The 15,893-nt window shown below is 35.8% G+C and overlaps 2 protein-coding genes across 3 annotated transcripts; one reads left to right on the forward strand and one right to left on the reverse strand.

The window, feature by feature from the left end:
* Window positions 1–4,837: 4,837 nt before the first annotated feature.
* LOC132174809 (3-oxoacyl-[acyl-carrier-protein] synthase I, chloroplastic) lies at window positions 4,838–9,042 on the reverse strand. Of its 2 annotated transcripts, none has more exons than XM_059586493.2 (8): window positions 8,527–9,042; window positions 6,980–7,335; window positions 6,346–6,777; window positions 6,078–6,251; window positions 5,885–5,998; window positions 5,518–5,619; window positions 5,342–5,408; window positions 4,838–5,140 (listed from the first exon to the last, which is right to left on the reverse strand). In XM_059586493.2, the coding sequence occupies exons 1-8, from the start codon at window positions 8,654–8,656 to the stop codon at window positions 5,073–5,075; spliced, it is 1,443 nt and encodes a 480-aa protein (XP_059442476.2). In that variant the 5' UTR covers window positions 8,657–9,042; the 3' UTR covers window positions 4,838–5,072. The 2 variants fall into 2 exon arrangements, with proteins under 2 accessions (XP_059442476.2, XP_059442477.2); XM_059586494.2 differs by lacking the exon at window positions 8,527–9,042 and adding an exon at window positions 7,504–7,684.
* A 3,484-nt stretch (window positions 9,043–12,526) lies between these two features.
* Window positions 12,527–15,100, forward strand: LOC132175737 (DCD (Development and Cell Death) domain protein). The gene is made up of 5 exons (XM_059587765.2): window positions 12,527–13,596; window positions 14,121–14,221; window positions 14,324–14,407; window positions 14,496–14,606; window positions 14,736–15,100. The coding sequence occupies exons 1-5, from the start codon at window positions 12,729–12,731 to the stop codon at window positions 14,775–14,777; spliced, it is 1,206 nt and encodes a 401-aa protein (XP_059443748.1). The 5' UTR covers window positions 12,527–12,728; the 3' UTR covers window positions 14,778–15,100.
* Window positions 15,101–15,893: the final 793 nt, after the last annotated feature.

The raw sequence follows: 15,893 nt of genomic DNA on the forward strand, positions 1-15,893 counted from the left end.
TTTTTTTTTTGTTAAGGGTCTCAATGGCCAAAGACTTACGGTCAAACGGAGTCTTTAACCTTGGAAACGTGAAGACCAGGTCATACGTCTCCTTCCAAGATTTTTTTTTTAACCTTTTTTTTTTTTTTTTTTTTAATCTACGAATTTGAGTCACATGCGGATCACGTGACTATTTTTTCATCTATGTTAACGGAAAATGTTGTCATGAACCCTAGTATGAAGTGTATTTTTAAATTATCTACTTCATGATCTTGTTGTATCTTTTAGAGAAATTGCAAAGGTCTAGTATAGCTAAAGAACAAGAAGGAAAAATAAAAATTAAATACTTAAAGAAGTATGAAGCTTTTAAAAGGAAAATAACAAAGAAAAATAAAAGAAAAAAGAAAAATAAAAATAAAATAAAAAAGAAAAAGGAAAGAAGAAAGGTTAATTAATTATCACAAAGAAAAATGTGAAGAACAAGACAAAGGGTTAGAAGAGCATTCACAATGGAGGAGCCAAAATTTTTATGCAAAATAGCTCTTTAAAACTCACTTTTATCTAGTTTAACTAATGAATTTTTAAATGTCTCTACACTCGACCCGATTAGCTGTATTTCTATCTATTCTATTAAAATAATATTTTATTTTTAATTCAAAAAACCATTTCCATGAAAAAAAAACACCAAAAACAACCAATCACCCCCTTGAAAAGTGGGAAAAGATTTGGGAGAAAGAGAAAATATGGGAGAGAAACAATAAAAACTAAAATGGCTTCATTGAAAAGTGATGCTACATTTAATTTTTTAATTTTTAATTTTTTTAGTTTTAAAGGCATAAATTTATCGAAAATGTGCAATCGATCATTCCGTTGATTTTCCGTCCATTAGTGTCACGTTAGCATTGTTTCCACATTACATTAAAATAATATCTTTTAAATAATTTAATTAAAAAAATTAGATCTTTTAAAAAAAAAAAAAAAAATTAAATGAAGGGGTGGCCAACGGTGGGACTGCCACCCCCAGGGCTGAGTATGTCACATCAAAATATATATATATATATATATATATATATATATATATATATATATATATATAATTTAAAAAACATTAACAAACGGAGTGAGACATTGTGCTTGTGTGAAATAAGATTTTATTAAAGAGGAGCACCCTTTTTAATTTCCTCCATTGAGCTCTGCAGAACCTAAATATATGTATACACCATAGTACTATTCTATTGCTGGAGGGGAAATGGAGTTGGGCTAATTTTCTCTCAATATTTCATGAGGATGTGGATTACAATTAATGTTAGTTTACCGACCAACAGTATGAACATTAAGCATAATTGGTTGTTGAACCATATAATTGATCACTCTGAATTTGATATTGTTCCAGTCAAATTGAGGTTGATGATACCAGAGGAAGACCAATTGTTCACTAAGCATTCGACCAACTACATTAAGTATTTGTTAATGTGATGTGGTTGTATTTATCACCAAAAAGAAAATGTTATGTGGGTGCGGCAACAAAGATTGGTGAGGTCCCTTTTACCCGAAAGTGTGTCTTGCTCATAGAAATTTTGCTCATTTTCTTAACATTTGGTTGGCTAAGTTAAAATATTAATTAAATATAAAACTTTATCATTCTTATCAACTTAAGTTTTAAGATAGGTGTTGATTTAAAGTGGTATCCGAGTAAAGGTTTTGAGTTCAAACTCTGACTCCATGGCGTATCTTTTATTTCAATTAAATATTCACGTGTTAAGTCTCACTTATTGCCTGAATTGCTCGATGGCTCAGTATCACTGTGATCTGATTTTCTTTTTACACTTTTCTCTTTATAGATTTTGTTTGTGGGGTCTAGGTCATGTTGTGCAATTGGTGTTTTGGATTCAGAATTTGTTGGGCAGTGCTAGTGGTGGACTTTTTGTTAATGGGGCACATATTTATTGTGGTATTGTAATGTTTTTATGTCATTAGGAGCCAATATTGTTGAACTCCTCCAGTTGATGATGAGATTAGTAGAGTTTATTGGTCCTCCACTAGCTAGTACCCTGTCGTTTTATGGTGTTCAAAGATCCAAGTGCCAATATTATTAGGCAAAGAGTTGGAGCAATTGTGTAATGAGGATTTTGAAAAGCTAGCACATCAACTAGCCTAAAATTCATATGTCTTAAACCGTTAATTAAACGATAGAATTCATCATTTTTTTAACTTTTGGGCGCTTGGAGAATGAAGCCCATAAGTTAGACAAAAGGGTCAAAGAGGTTCGCGAATAATCTCCGATGCTCAAGTCAGCATGAGAAGAAAGAAGAAAAAGTAAAACTGTAGAGTGTAGGTAAGAGGAAAAATTGTAGAGTGTAGATAAGAGGAAAATTAAACGTACTTGGTGAAGCCTCCTCTCCATTTATATGTTTACCATTCTTGCCTCTTTTTTGTAGGGTTTTTACTTTTTAGGACTGTCGCCTATTCTTCGTTGCAACTATGAGACATTTCATCTCGAGAATATTAAGGAGGTTATCCTACGTGGCCCAACCGTTATTTGATGTGGTGAGAGGGGGTGATTGGGTATAACATATCTTACTATGGTCCAGGTGTTCCCCATACCTAAGGCATGATGTGTTATGGGCTAGGGTGATGGACCATTCACTAGCCTATCATAGCCAAGCTGACCTGAGTGGCTATGAGGAGCCCCCTGGCTCCTTGGAAACCTTGGCTTGGCTATAGACTATAGTTGGTCTCGATGTCATTGGGCTCGATGGGCCTTTGGTGGAGGGGCCTTATAGGCACTTTATAAATGGGTACTCCATTATCACAGCAAAGGTTCTGGTTTATTAACATTTAAGTTAAATATTCTACGTTTTTGTCTCGCTAGTTGAAGGAGAATGTTAAACTTTCGAGATAACCGGTGATTTAATAATTTGGTTGGTCTTATTTTTGGAATTAGTGCAGTGAACCTGATAGCAGCCTCTTTTATGCTTCAACTTCTGCAACTTGTGGTCTAAATGGTTAGTCAAGGAAATCATACTTAAAATATCATTAAAAACAAATGATTGAGCTCTCCCCTTTAATGTGAGGTTTATTCTATATGCTATGGAATCAGAACGATATTATTTTAGATATAATATTCAAAGTTAATCTTACTTAGAAATTGCAGTCTGCATCAAGTTGGTGGGGTTCCCCAAAGGACTGGAAGGGAGAAGGCAAGGATAGAATGATTAATAATTTTCAGATTGAGATATTCTTATACATGGTTACAAAATATTGGAAAGTCAGCTGAGAAAACATCATTGAGTAGAATTGCAGAAGTAAACTCAGGATCATTCAAAGGCATATTCTCACAACTAAACATTTCATTATACTACATGGTTACAAAGCTGGCTCATAATGTTTCAGCTTTAAGGGCCCTTATAATGTGTGCTTAGGATGAGAAGATGACTAAAAAGTAGGGCTAGCAATTTTTTACACAACCTATAAACCCGACACGAATCTAACACAAAATTAGCGCGTTAAGATTAAGGGGTTTGACCCATTTAATTAGTTAAGTTAAGGTTGACCAATATACTCTTATACCTATACCTCAACGGGACTCAAACCTAACAAGCGACAAAGAGGCTGACAATTTTTGACATGATCTATAAACCCGACACAAAATTAGTGAGTTAGAGTTGAGGGGTTTGACCCGTTTAATTAAATTTGTTTAGTTATGATTGACCTATATAGTCTTATACCCATGCTTTGACACGACACAACCTGAACCCGACACGCGAATATGAATTGTGACACTTACTAAATAGTTATTTCCCTAATGATAACCTAATCTATTCTTATTATCAGAGAATAAACAGAATGTGATTCAGTTATATTAATAGATTAAAAGAGATTATAGAGTAACTGAGTCCTCATTGTCAACATCAAGCTTACCCATCTGCTTGGTCGTATTAAGGAGCCAGTACAGTAATCAGCACCAAGTTAGTGGGTTTACTGGCTTTAATGTCGGTACACTAAAGGTTGAATTACTTTAGTCTAGTGCTAAGATATCTACGAGTAGAATCTTAGGGAATAACTTCAAGCAGCCAAAAGTTGCTCTTAGAAGTGATGCTTTGACAAAACTTTTTGTTGGCAAGTTGCAAGGCTGGCTGCTAAACTAGATCCTGCTGATATGCAATTCTCTGTAGTGTGATTTAACATTCTTTTTTAACAGTTGGTACATAGAATGTGATATTCCATCAGTAGAGAGAAAAGCAAAGGAAAACACTATGTGATAATTAGAATTTGTTTATCATATATTTCACTTCTGTCCTCCTTTTAACTTGTGGCGGCATCTAATGAACAAAGAAAATTTGAAGTAGCTTTCAAATTGCAGAAGATGGAGAGTTCATATGACAAGAGCTAATGGAGGATGATGGCAGAATTCAGGAAATAGTTTGCACAAATAACTGCAGCCTAGCTTCATAAGTCATCCTTGTTTTGATTCCAATTCCATAGGGAAAGACTTTGAAGTCAAATTCCATGAACTCCCCTGCCATTTCCCGGAAATAATGTAGAAAGAAGACTATGGTGGAACCCTCATTGACTAATCTCTTAAAGTTCTGGTGTATTTTGAAGTCTTTGGACACATGATGAACAAAATGATTTGTTTTTCTTTTATCTGTCCTCGTTATTTTGGGTAAGTTTTCTCTCTGGTGGAGATAGTCTTCGTTAGTTATAATGTCAAAGTTTGTATCCATTAGTCCATATAAAGGCAATGGCATCCTTATATTCCTGAATCTGACAATTCAACCCACTAGACACAGGTGTGTAAGTTTCTAAAATTTCCACCATAAGCAGCCAAGCCAACAAATAGGCAAGAACAGCATAGTGAAAAATGGCATCAACGTTTTATTCACTAAAAAATGACTAATTCGGATTCATCGAAATAATGATGAGATATACCAACATCGTTGAAAGGGCAACATTGCCTTTAGGGCTCATTACAGAATGCTTGATTCGAATACGTAACCGCCTTTATGCTTTTGACAACTTTAACATCTAAAAATGGGTGATTCTAATATAATAGAAAGGTGAAAGGGAAAACTCTGAGGGCCGACTTTTATTTAGGGCGTGAAGGGGGCAAAGACGACAACCGAATTGTGCCCGCCAAAGCCGAATGAGTTAGAGATTGCTGCAGAAAATAGAAAATTTTGATTAGACAACATTTGGATGTAGGATAAGTCAATTCTCCCATCACTCATCATGTCTAAATATTTAAATTTTTAACCATTGACAGTTGATCGACATACATTAAGCCATATGGAAACCTGCAACATTTTTCAAAAAAACACACCCACATGCACAGAGAGAGACACAGAGAGTAGTGACATACCAACATTAACTTCATGCTTTTTCATCACGTTTGGGACAGTGTCAATTGAAACAGCAGACTCCAGGTTCTACACGCGTAACAGAAATATATAAACATCAAATGCATTAAGAACCTTTGTAATTAGCTAAATGGAGGCACATGAATATGAAAATTAAGGACAGAGGGGTGAGTAGTACATCTTGGTTAATAGTTGGATGCAGCCAACCAGTGGTGATTGCTTTTATGGTTGCTATGGCCTCCAATCCACCAGCAGCCCCAAGGCCATGTCCAATCATTGACTGCAACAAGAAAAACACCAATTAATTATCTAGGTTGCAGTTAGACAAGCATCCGGCTAGGGATGCAAAGGTGAAAAATCACTCACATTCGGCTAATTACTTTAACAAAAAATTTGGTGAGGTAGCTAAAATAGAAAAAAAATAATAATAATAATTTTTTTAGCTAAAATGGAGAGGAAATTTGCTAAGCCGGATGTGGAGTGAACAAGATCATATTAAAATTCTTGAACTGGTTTCACATGGAATGGCCAGGTTTATTTCTTGCCTTGGTCCCATTCATCTTCAACTCTGATGTGTCCTTAAAGACCTTCTTGATCGCATTAAACTCAGCCATATCCCCTGCTAGTGTAGAGGTTGCATGAGCATTCACATAGTTCACCTGTGAATCATGGATTTAGAATGTCAATAGAAATGTTGATGAAGAGTTTTAGCCTTGAGAGATCAACGAGTGGTTTTACCTCTTCAGGGGAAACTCCTGCATCTTGTAAGCTCTTGGTTATGCAAGATGAGACTCCAAGGCCATCTGACCTAGGATCGGTCATGTGATGAGCATCACATGTTATAGCACCTCCCAAATACTCTGCAATTATATTAGCTCCTCTTCTCATTGCGCTCTCCAAGCTCTCCATAATCTTTTAAGTTTTACAAAAATTAGTACTTGTTAGAACTATCAAAGTTAAAATAATTTTTAAGAAATGAAGAATTACATAAGCTAAGTCACATTACCAGCACTCCAGAGCCTTCTCCCATAACAAAACCATCACGATTTTTATCCCAGGGTCTGGAAGCTTTATGGGGTTCATCATTTCTCTGAGACAAAGCCCGGCAAGCTATAAACCCGGAAACCCCGGTAGCCGTGATTGCAGCCTCAGTCCCACCAGCTACCATGATATCTGCCTCACCTATTCTAATGAGATTTGCTGCTGAAAAGAAGCAGTAATTTGCAGTTGCACAAGCAGTTGAAATGGAGAAATTAGGTCCCATTAAACCAGTGTCTATAGCCAACAATGCTGACCCCATGTTGGTGATGGAATAGGGAATGAAAAATGGTGTGATCTTCTTATATCCCTTTTGGACCAGAGCTTCCACTCCAGCACTGAAAGCTGATATGCCTCCCATGCCTGATCCCACTAGAACTCCAATCTTTGTTTTATCCATCTGCAGGACATGCAAACCAGAAAATTATTGATGCTTGATGCTAAAATATAAATTAAATGATTAAATTAACTATATCCTATCAGCCCTTAAGGGTAGTTCGAATAATAAAATTAATTATTTTTATTCACTTTCTGGGATAAGTGATAATTTAACCTTTATGTACAAACTGGAAAACTACATTTTGCTGGTAAGAAAATCTTACTTTTTCAAGAACCTCAGTTCCAAGGTTGGCATCTTCAAGGGCCCTCTTGCCACCAACTAAACAGTAACGCCAGGTATCATCAAGCCGGCGATCATTCTTGCCATCAATGTAGCCTTCGGAAGAAAAATTGCGAATCTGACCTGCAAACTGGACGGGGAATTTTGAAGCATCAAACCTGTCAATTAGGCTAATCCCACTCTCTCCCTCAAGAAGTTTGTTGTAGAATGTATCAATGTCACTGCCAAAAACTGACACAAGGCCCATTCCTGTTATGACAACTCGTTTTTTAGGATCTGTTTCTCGTTTGGGAGCTGAAACTGTTGAAGCCATGGCCTTGATTTTTCTGCATTTTGGAGCTGAGAATGGAAAATCAAAGTTGAATTAAATGATCGAGTATAGTACATGCTCAGCCATATATATATATATATTAAAAAAAAAGAAGGAGATAAATCAAAACAAGCACAGCAAGAAGTACTGACAAATGATTTCTATAAAGAGCAAATTAACGTTAAAGGAGCACCAACCAAAACGGTGGCTTGTTATGACTTAAAACAGTGGCGGAGGGAGGGCGGGACATGGCCCCAAAAATTTGAAAAACCTCCCCTGCTCCAAAACTATTAAGAATATCCCGTTTGACCTCTCCAGAAATTTAATGAAACCCCATGAATTGTCTCAGAAAATCTGAATAACCCCTTTCTTCTTCCAAAAAACCTGGAAAAAACAAAAAAAAGTATGAACAAATATTTGGGTTTTTTTTTTTTTTTTTTTTTTTTTTTCCTTTCTAAAATATGAGAATTTAACTCCGAAATTTTTTCTATAAACCAAAAGATGTCCTTTTCTAAAACACTCAGGATATCTGACTTTCTTCCATCCTCTCTCTCTCTCTCTCTCTCTCTCTCTCTCTCCCCCCTATGCTTTCTCTTTTCTCCAAAACTTCTAAATCTCCACCCTGTCTCCCCCTCACTCTGCTACTGTAACAATGTACCAACCATTGACACTTATCCTCAAAGCAGAGTGGCCTATGCTTCATGCCCAAGGTAGGGTTTAAGAGAAAAAGCTTTCATTGCAGGATTATCAAGTCTAATCAGGAAGGAGCTAGGATATTGTTTTGCTTTTTGCTCATATCAGACACATGTTACATAAGAGATCTGATTCTCCTGATTGTCATTTTTAGGTGCAACCCAAAAAGTTAATAGGAGAAAGAACCCATGAAAGAGAGATCACCCGACATCAACTATAACAGCTCTCAGACCTATTAAGGTTACCTAAAAAGTAAAACAAATACATACGTAGGAACTTTAAAAGGAATGGGGGAAAAAGATGGGACAGAAAAGTCAAAAGCATTCATGAAAATGTATTGGTGAATTGAGATTAGGCCTGAAATGGTATGGTTGGAAGCCAAAACGTAATTCCTTTCTATAGCTTTTATTAGCCTTTCCTTCAATTTTGCATTCACTTTGGGCCTTTTTCCAAAATGGGGTTTTACCATTCTCAGTAAACTTTCATTGATTCATAGCAGACATTATTGGAGAATGATTGGCACTTACCTGGATTCCCCCGTTTCCTGTTTTCCCCTGTCCTAAGCCCTCTGTATTGAAACAGAGAAGCCCCATTACTTCCCAATTCTCTAGCTCTGAACATCACACCAGAGGAACAAGCAGCAGCCATTCCTGCCATCTCTCTCTCTCTCTCTCTTGCTTCTTTCTAAACTAGGAAGGATTTGACAGATATGAAGAAAATGAGAGAGCTTTGGGTTGTCAGTGCAAGCTTGTTTCTGTTTTTGTTGTAGTTTGTTGGGTTGGATGCTCCGCCACGTACTGTCTTGAAGGGACTGAAACAACAAGCTTGGCGATGATAGCAAAAGAAGGGCTTTGTAGTTCCCTCATTTTCCTTTCTCTGTCAACCGCTTAACCACCTCAATAAATCAAACACCCCCCACTTCAATGCACAGACTTTTCCTTTGATTAATGTGTTCAACTGTTCTTGCGGTTTTCTTTACTTCTTGTCTCTGTGTTGGGTGGAAGAGTTATCCGTACTTATAATGTGTGGAATTGATTGTCTTGTGGCACCGAATGTGTTGGATAATTCCTGCATTGCAGCAAAGCCTATTAGTCGGACGTAGGGGAGGGGAATGAGATGATGGCAAAACGTTGAAAAGTATTAATTGCTTTTACTTTTAGGATAATTGATCATTTAATTGATATCATAACAATTGAGGTTTGATTGTTTAATCCCATCAAATAAATTTTTTGCCTTTTGGAAAAGAGCTATTGAAAAGGCATGTGAAAGGATACTTGAATCCAGACAGAGCGTTAATAAGGTGTCAAGGAATATAGGTGGGGTTGGTAAACTCATTTAACAATATCAATAAATAGTTATGGATTAGGATATCGGCTATACCGCTGGTCCGCCCAGTCTGATGTGGCCTTGTGACACAACCAGACCTTTAAAGAAAAAAAAAAAAAAAAATTGGAGAAAACGCGTGAAAGTTCTATTTCATTTTCTCTTTTCACATTACCAGACAAAGCTTTCTTTCTTTCCTCTTTCGTCTTCCATGCCCCTCACCAATGGCCGGTCACCGGAGACCACGAATGCCAAGCACCACTAATGACGAGCCACCCACATTTGGGAGGCATATTTTGGGATTTTGAAATTTGGATTTTGAAATTATCCTAAAAACTTAAATGGATAGGCAAAAATAAATTTTAATTAATATTATAATATAATCGAATCATAATAACACTGTCAATGACTACTATCTATGTGTGACGGGCTAACAATCTATAACGAAGCCGAGGGTCTCCACTCGATCTCCAGTTTGAGTCTAGACAAGGTTATTGGGCTTTTCGTGCCTGGCCCATTGGAAGTGTTTGAGGTGGTCTCAAGGAATTTATAATAGGCCTTTTATTTTAGGATGATCTTGGGCTTACCATAGAAGGGTTTTAAGAAATTTGCAAAAAAGTGTGTTCGACCTCGTGATTTTTGCGGGTTAAAAGATTTTTATTTTAAGCGAAATCGTCAAAAAAGTGTTATTGTTGGAAGTGCGTTTGAAAAAGAATGACAGTTTGAAATCGTGAAAAAATTATCGTTTTTAGACATGTAAAGGGATGCGTTTTAAAAAATACACAATTTTAAAAGTTGATCTGTAATTTTAAAGATCAAACTACGATTATACAAAACTCTTAATTCTCTTTGTATTGTCATGATTTGTTTGTTTTTTTTTTTTTTTGGGTGGGTTGAATAGACATGTACTTGAGGAATTTGGTTTTGTGTTAGAATATACATTCTATAGTAAGTTTTTTTCTTTGTAAGCATATTTATCATTTAAGTTTGATTGTAATCTCTTTATTATATTTCCTTTTAGGTTTATTATCTTCCTTATTTAGTTTAGGTTTTCTTGTTCACCGTTCTTTAATTAGCATCTCTGCAAATAGAGATCATTGTAATACAATTTAATATATTTCAATATTCAAGATGTAGCACTACTTGTTCTTCTCTCCCTCTCTTTCTACTTCCATTATAATTCTCATATTTTCTATTCTAAATAAAATTCTACCTTCTGATTGGGTCATCGCTCGCAAAAAAAATATTTTAGATTTTTTAAAATACAAAGGTTAGAAAAAAAGAAAAAAGAAAAAAGTTCAAAAATCTAATTGGCGGAAAGAAATAATATTTAAATGGAGAGCGAATAATAGAGAGTAGTTTATTTGACAAATTGACTATAGTTTAAAGAGTTAAGAGGGAAATAGTCTAAAGATTTTTCTTTAGGCACATGTTAGGGCCTAAAAACAACATTACAAGTAAACTCCCACCATTTATCTGTTCATGTCCTTTTTGTGTAGGCTAAAATGTTAGGGTGTGTTTGGCAGTTGTCTCTGTATTATTATTATAATTTAGTGGATGGCTTTGAAAGTATTGAATAAAGCTGCATTGGAAATTTGGAATACTTCCTCCAGAAGAGAAATGTCTCCTCTCTCATTTCTCTATTCACAGAGTTGTTAGGTTTCCTAGAAGTCATTCACACTGACATGGAAAAAGTCATTTTTGGATGGTTTTCATTTTTCAATTTTCTGCTGGCAAAGAACATGCATGCCATATGGCCCATAGCGAAATTATGGCAGAATGGGTCTTGACTTTTAGCAGAAAATTTCTTCATTCTAATTTATTAGAGTTACATTAGAAGTCATACTTTTATACTTTTATCCAACTAATATTGTACATTATTAATATGACCGTGTCAATTAGTTATTAAATTAGCTCTTATTAGCAAAAAAAAAAAAAAAAGGGGGGGGGGGGGTGATTACCATTCTCACGTTAATAGAGTAAGATAGTGGTAGGATAAAATGTAACTTTGAGCATTATTGAGTCTGTTAAACTAAAACTATTTTTTAAAGCCTATGATTATCATACATATTTTAAAAGGAGTAATGATATATATACTAATACTACACTCTACTCTCTCATCCTATAGGGCTAATGGACACTCCTTGTTAAAAAAAAATTAAATAATAAATCTAATGGTTGATATGCACTACTACATTAGCGCAATGAGATGGGGTTGAGAATCCGGTATATAACATTTCTATTTTAAAAAAGAGTAATGTTGAAAACCACACCAATATTGCATAACTATCTTACATTGTTGATATGATAAGGTCTAATAACCCCTAGATGAACCCTTTGTTAAAAAAATAAAATTAAAGAGCTACTAAACCCAAATGCGATAGTTGTAAAATAATGGTGTAAATTCTAATATTTATCTTTAAAAAAAATGTATGTAAAAAGAGTAACGTCAAAAACTCCACTTTTATTCTACTTTATTGACATGATATGATATACGGATATAGGCTAATCAACTCTTAAATCAATTCTTATTAAAAAAAAAAAATTGAATGATTGGTTGACATTGTCATGACTCACATTAACAAAGTAAGATAAAAATACGGTTTCTTACATTACTGACGCAAAAAATCACAAGCTTTAAAAATAAATGTTAAAGATTAATAGAGTAAGTTATAGAAAATTTGTCAACCCAACCCGACCCGACTGCAAAAGGCCCAATGCTAAGTACCCAACCCACCGAGAAGGCACAGTATCACGCGTCTTCTTCCGACCTCTTCCAGCCTTAGCAGCTAAGCAAAATCCAATGTGAGGTGTGAACGCACACGCACGACACCCCCCACGAATCCCCAACACCTTCTAGAAAGCGCACAAAATCAACGTCCCCAGTCCCCAACTCCCCCACTCTCTGTCTCACACGCACACGCACACGCACACGCACACACACACACACAGACACTCTCTCTCTCCCCTGCTGATCCGCCACGTCGCCATTTTCGCTCCTCAAAAACGCGGTTTTGCCGTCAGCACACTCCTATTCGCTCACCTAAAATATCACCGAAATTAATTTGATTAATCCCTCCATTTTTGGACCTTTCTACTTTGACAATTTCACACGTTATCCTTCTAGTTTAGTCTGTCTCTCTTTCCTCGAAATTTCGCTTTTCGTAGTCCAATACCCTCTGTATTTAACTCTCTTTTGGCCAACCACTTTTCACACCAAAAAAAAAATTCACTTCCTCTCTTTTTCTTTCTTTCTTTCTCTCTCTGTTCTTCTTACTCTGTTTTGATTCCTCTGTGTTGGGTTTTTGTTTATAGTGTGTAAATTTTATATTTTTGTGATACCCAGATCGAGTTTTCTCGGTTTTTCGAAAGGGTTTGACTGTTTGAGGAGAATTTTGAGTTGGAGATGGAGAACCAGCAATCCTTTTGGCAGTTCAGTGATCAGCTTCGGGAGCAGACCTCGAATTTGGCGAATCTTTCTGTGAACGACTCGATTTGGAGCACTAATCTTGCGACGAAAAGGCCCGAGGAAAGGAAGAATTTTGATATCAGGGTTGGTGGAGAGGTTAACAACTCTCTGGGCAACTTGAATACAAAAGGGTCTGACTTCAATGGTTTCAATGATGGGTGGAACAGTCTCAAGCCTAAGAGGTCTGACATCAATGGAATCAATGATGGGTGGAGCAGTCTGAACGGAAAGGGGTCTGATTTCAATGGAGTCAGTGATGGGTGGAGCAGTCTGAAGCCAAAGGGATCTGATTTCAATGGAATCAATGATGGGTGGAACAGTTTCAAGGGAAAGGTTTCTGATTTCAATGGAGTCAACGACGGGTGGAACAGCTTGAAGCCAAAGGTGACTGATTTTAATGGGTTCAATGATGGGTGGAAGATGGGAGCTAGCAGCAATGGAAATGGTCTACCTTTTGTTGGATCTCAGAAGAGTCCTGGGATTAATGGTGGATTCGACAAGGGAATTTATTCTAAGCCAGGGTATCATAGTTATAACAGCAATATTGTTAATGTTAAGGGGTACAAAAATGGTGGCAAGGGGGAAGATGGCTATGGAGGAAAAGCTGGGAAGAAGAACAGCAATGCTAATAAGAAGAATAGTGGTGAAAATAACAACGATGGAAAGGATGGTAAGAGTGCTGTGGACAAGAGGTTCAAGACACTTCCACCTTCTGAGTCTTTGCCTAGGAATGAAACCGTTGGTGGGTATATCTTTGTCTGCAACAATGATACTATGCAAGAAAATCTCAAAAGACAGCTCTTTGGTATGTCCCCCCTTCTCTTTCTCCATCTGTCTTTTGCTGTCTATTTAAATTGAATTCTTGTTTGTCCTATTTCTTTTCAATGCAATCTTCTGGGTGTTTTGGTTGAGTTGCATATTCTGAATGATTTCAAGCACAAAAACCCTGTCTTCAAGAGACAGTGGAGATGTTTTGTATTGGATGACTGTCTAGATTGTCTTTATTCTTGTCTTTTTATGGATTTGCACTCCAATTTGCAATTAAAGGGTTTTGTTTCTCAGCATCTTTTTTTTGTGGGATCTGGTTTGATGTATCTGTTAAGATTATGCTATTTTATTGTGCTTTAAATCTGAATATTACTTAGTTTTTCTGTGGGTGAAAGAATATCCTTTCAAATCAGTCTGAAAATCCCAATACTTGGGCTAAAAATCCTATATAATTTTTATTATTTTAGGAATCTATATGCTCTTATCTCAAGTGTAAACTTTTTCTGAACTATTTGATTTTTATTTATTTGCTGCTAAATTTGTGCTTTAAAACATTTCCAGGTCTGCCTCCACGTTACAGAGATTCTGTTCGGGCGATAACTCCAGGCTTGCCCCTTTTCCTTTACAACTACTCCACTCACCAACTCCATGGAGTTTTTGAGGTTTGTTTATATCTTCCTTCCTTTATTTATTTATTTTCAGAAATAGTTTTCATGAACTAAAATTTAGCATAGTCAGGCTCATAAATTATGGTTTTTTTCCAGGCTGCAAGCTTTGGAGGAACAAACATTGATCCAACAGCTTGGGAGGACAAAAAATGCCCTGGTGAATCACGCTTCCCTGCTCAGGTAATCACACTCTCCATCATATTATCATCTCAAATTTGTGTTGTATTTTTGTTGAATTCTCTGTTATTTACTGCTCTGTTTTTTACAGGTCCAAGTTGTTACAAGGAAAGTTTGTGAGCCACTGGAAGAGGACTCCTTCAGGCCAGTTCTTCACCATTACGACGGCCCCAAATTCCGCCTCGAGCTAAACATCCCAGAGGTAACCGAAACGACAAAGTTTTTCTCCGAACTAGATTACAGTACACAGATTGTTGTGATCAGGAAGCGGATTTAGTTTTCCGGGTTGGTTTGCCCTAGTCTAAACAATCTTCTGGTTTCAATTCTGCAGGCACTCTCTCTGTTGGATATATTTGAGGGACAAAACCCTTGAGCAGCAAAATATACATGCATACTTGTACAAGTACAGGCAGTGAAAAGAAAAGGAGATGATGATAAAGAATATAGATGGATAGACAGGTGGTTGACTACAAACAATACTTTGGAGTTTAAAAGAGAATTTTGGAGATCAAATATAGTTGTGGACGCTTGAATATTGCAGCCCATATGATTTGTTTAGCTGTTTTTGTATGAAGGCTGTTGATGGTTGTCCTTTTTGTTCTTCTTTTGCAATGTATTGTATAAGTGATAAGGATGGAACTCTAAATTATGGGGGTGTTACAATAAATCGAGAATGCATGGCAGTTTGAGTACTAATACTACACTCTTCATCATTTCCCAATATGAAGCTTTAAGCCCATAAAAATGGTGAATTTAATTATTTTTTCACTCTTTTTGAAAGAGATTTGTGCAAAAAGAATTGGATTGAAAGAATTTTCTGCAACTTGCAAGAGCCTTCTGGTGTATATTGACTGGATGTTAACTAGGGATGGTTATGATATTCTAATCACAAGTGGGAATCCTGTTCCCCAATATCTTTGCATGAGTGTGGTTGTTTACAGTTCATCGTTTTTATGTGGCATTAAAATATATTATCATCTTCAGTGAATTGTTTTTTATTCTGTTCTCCAACTGGCATATTTTTATAGATTAATTTTTCTTTTAAATTGGATTGGAACAATTTTTTAAAATTAATTTATTATATTAAAACTTGTCCAAAACTAAAAATGATCGAATTAAAAAAAATAAAAAATCATCTAATCAATTTCAAGAAAACTTTATCCAATTAAATAGATCATATTAGAATTTCTAGCAATTTGTTACCTAAATTAATAGTAATTTGGGTATAAATTATAGAGAAATGCTAGGTGTTCATCTAGTGTTCTTTTAATTGTGATGTGACTTTTAAAATTATTGTTGAATTTGAGATTATTATTATTGACTTTTAATCTATTGATGATTTTAAAAGTTACATTACAGTTGAGAGGATATCAAGAGAATACTAGAAGAACACTTAGTATTTTTTTAAATTATGAGAGAGCTCAATTCATACTCACCTGTCTGAAGTAGAGCAATTCGAGCAAAAAATTATTAGAGATCTCAATCCAAA

Source organism: Corylus avellana, chromosome 3 (genome assembly GCF_965113065.1).
Source record: "Corylus avellana chromosome 3, dhCorAvel1.hap1.2, whole genome shotgun sequence".
Classification (NCBI taxonomy): Eukaryota; Viridiplantae; Streptophyta; class Magnoliopsida; order Fagales; family Betulaceae; genus Corylus; species Corylus avellana.

Bases quoted from the DNA above. Each gene is read 5' to 3' on its own strand.
- LOC132174809 (XM_059586493.2), bottom strand. From the start codon at position 8,656: ATGGCAGGAATGGCTGCTGCTTGTTCCTCTGGTGTGATGTTCAGAGCT. The intron at 7,336-8,526 runs GTAAGTGCCAAT...TTCCATTCTCAG, and splicing joins CAGGAAACGGGGGAATCCAG to CTCCAAAATGCAGAAAAATC. The intron at 5,620-5,884 runs GCAAGAAATAAA...TTCTTGTTGCAG, and splicing joins TGAAGATGAATGGGACCAAG to TCAATGATTGGACATGGCCT.
- LOC132175737 (XM_059587765.2), top strand. From the start codon at position 12,729: ATGGAGAACCAGCAATCCTTTTGGCAGTTCAGTGATCAGCTTCGGGAG. The intron at 14,408-14,495 runs GTAATCACACTC...TGTTTTTTACAG, and splicing joins AATCACGCTTCCCTGCTCAG to GTCCAAGTTGTTACAAGGAA. The intron at 14,607-14,735 runs GTAACCGAAACG...TCAATTCTGCAG, and splicing joins TCGAGCTAAACATCCCAGAG to GCACTCTCTCTGTTGGATAT.